Here is a 9,828-nt window from a genome sequence, read left to right as displayed (position 1 = left end):
ACACAATGTTTAAATAAAACTTTATTTAAATATTTGGCAAAACCATTCTTTGGAACTTTATATTCACTTCTAGCAATAAAACCAACGTGCAGTCCCTGACAAACATCGTTTCTCAAAAAAGAAACACCTTCTAATCTGTTCCTACTTAATTACTGATTCAAGATGAGAGAAAGACCAAAGTGTGTGGTGGAAAATCTGCTGCTTCATCACCAGCATGACATACATTTTGAAATCTCAGCTTTAAAGGTGTTTTACAAAATGCAGAATGTGGTTTCCTCAGAACAGTTATTCCTCACCGCCTCTGTTTCAGGTCTAAGCGGTCTAACTGCAGCTCACTACAGACTAATGCACACCTTGATGAGTTTTTAAAACCCCAGTCACAAACATCAGTGCCAATATATTTTGTGCATGTGACCTAACAGTACAGATTATTTCAGTAAAGAAAAACTCCAGTTACAAATGCTCAAGCAGCTTCACTGCTGCCATCTAAAATATCAAATTCTTCAAAGAAATATCTGAAGCTAAACCTGAAAATGATTTATTATATTTTTTAAATTAAAAAGATCACATCCACTGGAGCCATCAACACCTATGTTGGCATAAACCTGCTAAGTGCACAAAGTAAATACTGTTCAGAGGCTTTTTCTCAACTGTTAGCACTTGTATTTGTTTGTAATCCTGTTTAAAAACACTTGTTTTTATTGTCACCATTGCATAATCATATGTCTCGGCAGCAAGCACACGAGAGAAATGATGGAATTCCCCAAAAATATTAATTCTGAAAGTTGCAGATTATCACACACGTTAGCGGAATGGAGACAAGTGCAAATGCTCATTTGCACGAAGGTTTGCACGGACTGCAGAGTTTTTTATAAACTTTCACTGTTAGAAATATAAAGCACTAAAGAAGGGACTAAATACACTGTACATTTCGAAGATCACACCAGCTGAGGGTTCATGTCCTCATCTGTCTGCTTGTGGGGTGGAGGCGGCTGAGGCTCGTCTTCTCCTGTGTCTTGTTTGTCCCTCTCGGCCTCCACCCAGCTCTGTGGGAGGATCATCTTCTTGGGCCCATGGGGTGGTGGACCCAGCAAGGCTTCAATGTCATCGTAGTTCACGACTTCACGCTCAAGCAGCGCATTGGCCAACTGGAAAGACAGACCCAGCGAGTTTTTAAAGGCAATAAAGAAGAATTGGCCTCACATGATTAAAACGCATAAAGAAGAAAACAACTGACCAGTGTTAGTTTGTCTCTGTTGTCCAGGAGCAGCTTCTCCGTTTGTCTGTATGCACGAGCTATCATTATCTTAGCCTCCTGCAAATACAGAAAGATGTATTCAAATTTACCAATTCACTTTTAAAACAAATGTCAATGATTTGCAACCGCTTTTAAGATTACATTTGAATGAATACAAATAACATTAACGTTAAAACTGAGAAATATTATGATTATAAAAAAAATATTATTTTTAATAGGATGCTTGTAGCAAAGCATCCAAACCTTTCAGAAAATGTCGCGTACATACTCTAACAGCTGCAAGAGCTAAAAATTGATACTTTAGCATAATAATATTAGCTTATTACTTCAACATTCACAGTGCTAATCTGAGAACAGAGGACTAATCCGATTTTTGAACCCACATGGTCCATCTGCTGCTGCAGGCCCTGGCTGAAAGGACGGCGCCCAATGGCACCTTGCTCTTCTGTTTCTGGGAACGAGACCTGCCCGACACTGTCGCACATGCCGTACTGCTTCACCATGGAGTAGGCCACACGTGTCACCTTGCGCAAGTCATCTTGAGCTCCTGGGGACACAGAAAAAAAGACGCTTAATGTTTAAAATTTAATTAAAGCCCACTCCCACACCATTCAGGTTTAACCAAACTTGCCAAAAGGGAGAATATTTATTTGGCTGCCCAGCAATTAGATATTTGACTGATAATAGAAAATGTATTTAAAGTAAGCAGTATGACAAAAAAAAAGAAGTGTTCACTGGTAGGTTGTGATTACAGGACATAGAAACCATAAACATGGGTGTAAATCATCAGTCATGTTAATGTAACAATTTGCTCTCAGACCTTGGATCCTAGCTTTCTTCTGTGTGTTAGTTTGTCACACACCACTCATTTAAGTAATGTTGGAGACTAATCGCACTAAACACCAATAGCAACATTTCCCCCTGATGATAACAGTCTACTCCAGGAGGACAATGCATCTCTCTACACCACAAAAACTGCTTGGTAAGAATATCCAGGTGTACAGGAACAACCTTGATACACAGTTTCCTACAACAGAGTGCCAACCAGTTTCACCCTATGATAGCTGGGTTAGCCTCCCACAAGACCCGAAAGATCCTCTAAAATTACTCTGGAGCAGACCCCACAGGACACCTGCAAAGAAGGCCTGACTGTAAGCTCCAACAGGCCAGAGCTGGTTTAGTGTCAGGAAAAGAGAACCTTAACGATATCAAACAGGTGGTTTTAACATTGCAGCTGATTTGTGTGAAGATTAGTTGGAGGGTACCTGTAGTAACCTTGTTAAAGGTGATTGCTTCAGCAGCTCTTCCTCCTAGAGCCATACACATCCGCTCAAACAGCTGCTCCTTAGTGAAGAGATACTGGTCACGGGGTAAGATCTGAGCAAATCCTAGAGCTGCGTTTGTACGTGGAGCAATGGAAACCTGAAACACATCACATGATCTGTCAGTTTATGAAAGGTTTATAAAAAGGTGAATTGTACAGATTAAGGGTTAACCATTTGTACTGTTGCCTTTTTAGAGTATTTACATTTGTAAATAATAGTCTATTAAACTGTATGCTTTTCTAGATCAACAATATAACCTCCACAATCCTTGTTCATAGTTGTGTCTTGTGTGGGACATGCGGCATATCCATTTGGGTTTTTATACACAGATGTGTGAAAGTCTAATACAGCAAAATGGTATAAGAGGCAGAAAAGGAGCGACTGAAGAGAGACCCAGGATCATGTGAGATAATGAATAATCCAGGCATCTGTATAAACTGCCAAAACACTTATCAGTGGTGAAGTGGAGAAACAAGTGCTCCTCTGAAATGAAACCCTACTCTCAACACGCTCTGTGGAACGCTTCGGACTTATCTGATTAAAGCTAAACATGACAATTAGATCTGGAAAGATTTACTTATATAGAATGCGTCACATTTCAAGTACCTTCATAACTGCTTCTGTGTGCTCAAGGAGCCATCCCACTAAGGCATGTCCAGACTCATGGAAGGCAATGACCCTCTGCTCCTCTTTAGACAGGATCTTACTCTTCTTTATGCTTCCTGATGACACACATTTGTCAGATTTTGCCACCGACACATGAGAAATATTTATTTCCCAGAACTTAGCATGTGCATTATTGTACCTGCTATAACTCTCTCCACCGCATACTCAAAGTTAAAGGTATCGATGGATTTGTACCCTTCTCTGGCAGCATGCAGAGCAGCTTCGTTACAAATGTTTGCAATGTCTGCACCTGCAGAGACACCATGAGATAACAAACGTTAGAATAACACTTCAACATCAGCAGTGTTGAGATGTTTTATCCTTTTTGATTTAGAACTTCTCTTTCTTCATGGAGGCAGATAGACCAGTACTTTAGTATGCCCAAAGATGTTCATAGACTTCAGTTAGGACTAGGAATGATGCTCTTTAAATGATACCAATGCCAAGAGGGAGTCTACTCATTAAACCAATACTGATTATTTTATTGATTCCTGATTTGTTGTCTGAGCAAGCCTACGCAGGAGATAAGCTAACAAGCTTGATGATTACGATTGACTGGAGAGTTTTTTGGTTCTTGATCCCCATCCCTAAGGAGAACCATAAATGTGCACGTACCACTGAAGCCTGGGGTGAGCTCTGCCAGACGCAGGGAGTAGAAATTCGCTGGCTGAGTCAGCTTCAAGATCTTCAGATGCTGCTCAAAGATCTCCTTCCTCTCCTGGAAAACATTCGAAATGAAACAAACCACTCCAAATCTCCTGCACAGCAGCAAGGTTAAGTTGTTATTAAATGCTCAGCAACAAATGACAAGGATACCCATTTGGAAGATACCCAATGATACCTGCAGTGTTGGCAGATCTATAAAGATGTGTCTGTCCAGTCTGCCTGGTCTCATTAGAGCATTATCCAAAATATCTGCTCTGTTAGTGGAAGCAAGAACAATGACATGGTCTGTTGTTCCCATGCCTGCAAAAGAAGAGGAGGTTAGCATTCTGCCTGAAAAGCGAATGGGCTGCTCTGAAACCAGATGTTTTACTCACCATCCATCTCTACTAGCAGCTGGTTGAGAGTCTGCTCCTCCTCAGTGTTGGAGAAACCTGACATGTTGGTGGAGCGCTTCTTTCCCACAGCATCGATCTCATCGATGTAGACGATGCAGGGTGCTCGAGTGCGAGCCTCCTTGAATAAACTCCTGACCCGAGCAGCACCCAGGCCTACAAACAAACACATCGTTGTACATGATCTGGTTCTGCTGGAGGTTTCCTCCTGAAAAAGGGGACTGTCGCAAAGTGCTTGTTCACAGCTGGTCATGTGATTGTTGGGATTTTTTAATGTATCACTGTTACAGCGCATATACATATAAAAAAATAGGGCACTCGCTCTTACAGGCTAAAGTAAATCAGATATCTTTCACTACAGTAAAACCCAATACTATATCTATATGATGATCATAAACAACATCATCAACTCACACAGTGAATATTAGCATCATGTTGATGCTCATGCTGTGTGTCCATACCTCCAATGACCTCCACAAACTCAGAGCCAGCCATAGCCAGAAACGGCACCTTGGCTTCCGTAGCTACAGCCTTAGCAAGCAGGGTCTTCCCACATCCTGGAGGGCCAAGCAACAATGCACCCTTGGGAACCTTGGCGCCAAGCTGGAGGTATCGTTCAGGACTCTATGAAAAGGTAATGCTAGTGCTGTGAGTATTAAGCCCCAGAGGAGGAGATTTGAGGATTCAGTTGATCAAGGCTTTCTTAATTAAATCTCAAATATTTAATATGTTTCAGTTGTGCAAAATGAACATATTTTAATTTTTGAGTACGTTTCTTACCTTGAGGTAGTCAACAAATTCCTTTACTTCCAATTTAGCCTCATGCATGCCTGCCACATCTTTGAAGCTCACACCTTTACCCGACTTCCCATCCACGATGGTGAACTTGGCCATCTTCAGCTGATTCTGTTGGGCACGTTGGAATGTGGAGTTAGTCCACAGAACAAACAACATAGATGTCAGTTTACTAAAATGTGTTTCATTTACAAAAGCACTGAAGCCGCCATCTCTGCCACCCATGCCAGCAAGTCGAAAGATATACCAGAGAATCGCCACACCGATCGCAGCCATGCCCAGAGCATAGACTGCACTGAAACAAGAATAGAGGGAGAAAAAAGGCTGTTTTTAACTTTAAATTACGACAAACCTGTAGTTCAAATATTAAAATTTATGACCACATTGATTGCATGCATACGCCCATAGTCTAAGAAACAATAATGAAGTTCAAATGGATTTGAAAAGAAGCGCTTCTTGGATTCAAACAACTTCTACTGGAAGTGCTGTTTGGCAGGGATACACGTAGCATAAAATATGAAAAAGAAAAAAAACGGAAAAAAAACTCCAAGGCATTTTCTTTTCAAAATAAAATTTAAATTTAAAATTTATTTTCACAACAAAAAACTCCCAACATGTTTCTGGCACACAGGCATTCATGAGGAGAAAATAAATAAATAAATAAATGAATAAATAAATAAATGAATACTGCTGAACTTATGTTTTTATGAAAAACAAAAAGCAAAATAAGCCATAATTTTGTTTTTGTTGTCGTATCTGCTCTGTATGATTTTAGCAGTGCCTTGAATTATTTCTTAATCTTCACAAAAGATTAGGAAGGCACCTCATAAAAGACTTCTTATAATGTCTGCTCTGATAAGAGTTGTTTTCTTACTTCCCAAAAAATCCAGTGCGCTTGTAGGACACTGGTATTCTGTCCTTGCTGTCAATATTCAGCTCCTCCTCGGCAGCTCTCAGCTTCTCCTCGAACTTGTCAATGTTGGCAACCTGCATTCTGTACATAAGCGCCAGCCTCTGCAAAGCATGTGACGTAGCAGGAAATTAGAATTAAGCATGAGGGTCTCCTGCACTACTTTGAGTGTGTTAACTGTGTGTGTGTGTTAACTGTGTGTGTGTGTGTGCAGAAAATCATGTACAACATACAGGCCTTCCGAAGATGACTGCTCCGGGATGAAGGTATATTTCCACAATGTCACTCTCGGGAACGACCTGCACACGTGACACCTCCCCCTTGGCAAGCATCTCGTTCACAAAGTCGTTCCAAGAGATGTTACCGCCACTGGTGTTAATGGAGTTCAGCAGGCTCATGATGAGCGCTATGATGAAGAGGGTTCGCAGGCGTTCCCGGTACATCTGATCCTCCTGTTCACGACGTTTCTTCTCCTCTGAAAGGTGAGGCCGAAAATAAAAAATAAAATAAAGTAAATGATGTGACAAAGAAACCAGGTGTGGTGCAGGTATTTATCAGTTGCATCAAGTAGCAAAAAAATATGCATCGCTTACCTTCATCTTCCTCTGGCGTCTTCCCCTTTGGCCCATTCTTTTTATCTTTGTTTTGATTAGACTGAGATGTACTGAAGAGATTTGTTGCCCCTGAAATCAAACAGTTTAATTTAAAGCAGCTATAAGTGAATTTTTAAACAACTTATGAAGGTAAACTAAGTATTTACCGAGTAAATTTGCCAAACCAACAGGGTTCCTGAGCAGGTTGTTCCTAATTAGCTCTTTTCTAAGTCCCACCAAGCTAGGCCCCAAAGGTCTGTGGAGAAGACTCTGTTATGGGAATATTGGAGAAAAAAAAGTGGAAAGAAATCAGAATCAAAATCAGAACTAGAAAACCTAGTTAAATCAAAAGTGTGTAAATTTATTATCAACAAATGTGTTTACAACTTAAGGAAAAACAACAGACAATGTCACAATCTCAAATTGAAGACTTTCCAGAGTAGAATAAAAATAAGTTACTAAGGCATCTGTGACGGTTCTCAGTCATCCAGGTCATCATAGTCTAAGGAGAAAAGCCTCTGGACTTTTAAGTTTCCTTGAAGAAACTTGAAAAATTCCAGATGCTTTTCTTTCCACGCTCCTTAGACAAGTGATTAAGGCGATCATATTTGACACTTTCAAATTTAACAAGTTAAATCATTATAATAAAACTATACCATATATGTGAAGTAAATCTCAGTAACAACAGTGCAGAGAGATTAATATTTTCTTACATGAAGTTAGAATGACATGTGAGAAGGAAATTTGACTAGAGCCATGGATACTTCTGATTATTTTATTATTAGATATCAACCTCAGTTGATGCCAAAAAAGCTATTAGCACTGTTTTGGGAGGTAAAATTACTTATAGATCAAGTGTTGAAAAATCAATCATGTTGAGCCTTCTGCTAAAAAGATATTTCCTGGCCATTTCTTTAGGTACACCTTGTCCTCAGACCTGCCTTAATCCTTTGTGACATAGATCCAATAAGGTGCTGGACAAATTTCTCTGAGATTTTGGTCCAGATCGACATGATAGCAACACAACTGAGTCATGGACGGATCAGGATGGATTCATCCTCTCGTGTTGTTTATGCCAAATTCTGGCCATGCCATCTGAATGTGACAGAAGAAATCAACTCAACAGACCACGCAATGTTTTACCAATCTTCTATTGTCCAATTTTGATGAACCTGTGTGAAATTTAGACTCAGTTTTCTGTTCTTATCTGACAGGAGTGGTCTTCTGCTGCTATAGCCCATCTGCTTCAAAGTTCAGCTGCTCAGAGATGCTCTTCTGCTCAAAGCAATCTGGGAATTCTCCTCTGACCTCTAGCATCAACAAGGCATTTTAATCCAGAGAACCATAGGTCACCGGATATTTTCTCTTTTTTGGATCATTCTCGGTAAACAAGAAGAAACCCCTCTGCAGAACAGCATTTTCTGAAATACTCCTGTCTGGCATCAACAACCGTCAGTCATTTAAACCACCTTTCCTCCGAATGAAGTGGCCATCCATGGCCACTCATCCTATTAGTTACTTCACTCTTACCTGTATGAGTTTCTGTTGCTGCTGATCTGTAAGAGTCCGCTCTGACTTTGTAAGAAGCGTCTTCCTCACGTGATCACACCTAGATGAGACATTTTGAACACCGCGGCTGGATAATGGCTTGCTCTCCAATACATAACAGTTTCGCGTCAGCAGCGTCCACAATAAACCTCTGCTGTATTTGCGACAAACACCAGCACTTTGCTGCAACAACAAAGCTGACATAGTGGCTGTCGTTAGTCGAAAGCGAACATTTAACGGAGCTAATGCACCGACATAGCTGTCTACGTCTCCTCGGAGGTTTAGAGCTCGGTTTGGAGCTCGAGCTCGTTGTTATTCAACCGCTCAGCCGGGCAAAGACGTCAGCCCTGCGGGGACCTACTTCGGCCCGGGAAACTCACAAAGACTGTTTAATTTTTAAAAAAAATCGGATTTCATCATTATTTACTAATCCTCGTTAGAGATATATTGTGTGTTCAGTATGTGCAGAATGCTAAATAATACAGTTAAACGCATCCCGGAAGTCGAACTTTGAACTTTAACCTTTCTTTGTCGATCTTTAAGGACCTGCAAGCTGCGCATATGTTTGCGCAGGATTTACGCAAAACAGCTTTAAAGCAGCACATTTACGACACATCAGAGAGTACAGTCACCTTTACCCCCCTCTTTATTGTTGCGAAATTAACCACAATTTTCAAAGAATTAAAAAAAGTAAAAATGTGTGTAATGTATGTAAACGGTTTAAATTAGCAAATTTACTGCTTCTCGTGAAGCCTGCAGTAAAGCGTTGTGGGTGTTTGTTTACTTGATTTTTCAGTCAAAGATATATCACTGGTCCACCAGAGAGCGCTGTTGGTTAAGATGATTGAGCTGTTTTGGTACGGTGCGATTTAGCAAAATGAATGCATATGAAAACAGACAATGTTGGTTACGTGGGGTTAGATTGAGAGCAGGGTGCTTTTGTGTTTCGGTCCAGTTTAATAATAATAATAATAATAATAATAATAATAATAATACCCGGTATTATTAATGTGAATGAGCTTCAGTCAAGTAAGAAGAAAGAAGAAAGGCTTTTGTGGATAATGAAAACAATGTCGTAGAAACGCAGACTGTATGGAACTGTATATACAGGTCTGATTGAATGGCATTAAAGTGACCCAATGAGAGTTTGGAGTTTTCCTTTCGGCCAATAGGAGCATTCGTATCATCCGTTCACGTATCAGTTTAACCACGGGTCTGTCAGGTTTGTTCACCAGCACGCTCCGGTTTCTTCACAGACTCATCAGCCGAAAGCTGCACTTAGATCACGTCATTAGACATATAAAAGGCCGTGAAACATGCATATCTTAAGAATTATAATAAAAAGTTTTCCAGAGCGTTTTTCACGAGAATAGTAATTTACAATTTCAAAGTATCAACCCCAAACCGCCGATAGTGTTGTTTAAATTATTTCACATTCATTAATAAATTCTTAAATACTAAAAAATATGCCAGCGAGTATGATGTATGTATAACTACTATGACTTATGATGATACAAAATGTTTTCTAGCGGGTTACCAGGCCCAATGGTATCAGGAAGGTCAGTATAGCTAGGCTAAAAAGACTTAGAGGGGATAGCTACTGCTCTCGTACTAAATGAGTGGTAAATGGACTAAAACGGATTGGTTATAGAATAGCAGTGTGCATAGAGGCACA

General features: G+C 40.2%; 1 protein-coding gene across 1 annotated transcript; it reads right to left on the bottom strand.

Moving 5' to 3' along the window:
* Positions 1–8: 8 nt before the first annotated feature.
* spg7 (SPG7 matrix AAA peptidase subunit, paraplegin) lies at positions 9–8,681 on the bottom strand. The gene is made up of 17 exons (XM_040010647.1): positions 8,136–8,681; positions 6,773–6,875; positions 6,606–6,695; positions 6,246–6,487; positions 5,977–6,116; positions 5,295–5,397; positions 5,088–5,213; positions 4,769–4,931; positions 4,290–4,463; positions 4,091–4,215; positions 3,865–3,967; positions 3,389–3,499; positions 3,190–3,305; positions 2,524–2,680; positions 1,642–1,805; positions 1,238–1,315; positions 9–1,148 (listed from the first exon to the last, which is right to left on the bottom strand). The coding sequence occupies exons 1-17, from the start codon at positions 8,355–8,357 to the stop codon at positions 939–941; spliced, it is 2,427 nt and encodes an 808-aa protein (XP_039866581.1). The 5' UTR covers positions 8,358–8,681; the 3' UTR covers positions 9–938.
* Between the last annotated feature and the right edge of the window lie 1,147 nt (positions 8,682–9,828).

This window comes from Simochromis diagramma, unplaced genomic scaffold, assembly GCF_900408965.1.
Source record: "Simochromis diagramma unplaced genomic scaffold, fSimDia1.1 OVJJ01000603.1, whole genome shotgun sequence".
NCBI classification, from domain to species: domain Eukaryota; kingdom Metazoa; phylum Chordata; class Actinopteri; order Cichliformes; family Cichlidae; genus Simochromis; species Simochromis diagramma.
Note: the sequence above shows the minus strand (reverse complement) of the source record. Positions and strands in the feature narration are given on the sequence as shown.

Excerpts from the sequence above, each read along its gene's own strand:
- spg7 (XM_040010647.1), bottom strand. The coding sequence starts at position 8,357 with ATGTCAGCTTTGTTGTTGCAGCAAAGTGCTGGTGTTTGTCGCAAATAC. Across the intron at positions 6,117-6,245 it reads CAGTCATCTTCGGAAGGCCT|AGGCTGGCGCTTATGTACAG; the intron begins GTATGTTGTACA and ends CATGCTTTGCAG. Across the intron at positions 1,806-2,523 it reads CTTTAACAAGGTTACTACAG|GAGCTCAAGATGACTTGCGC; the intron begins GTACCCTCCAAC and ends CTGTGTCCCCAG.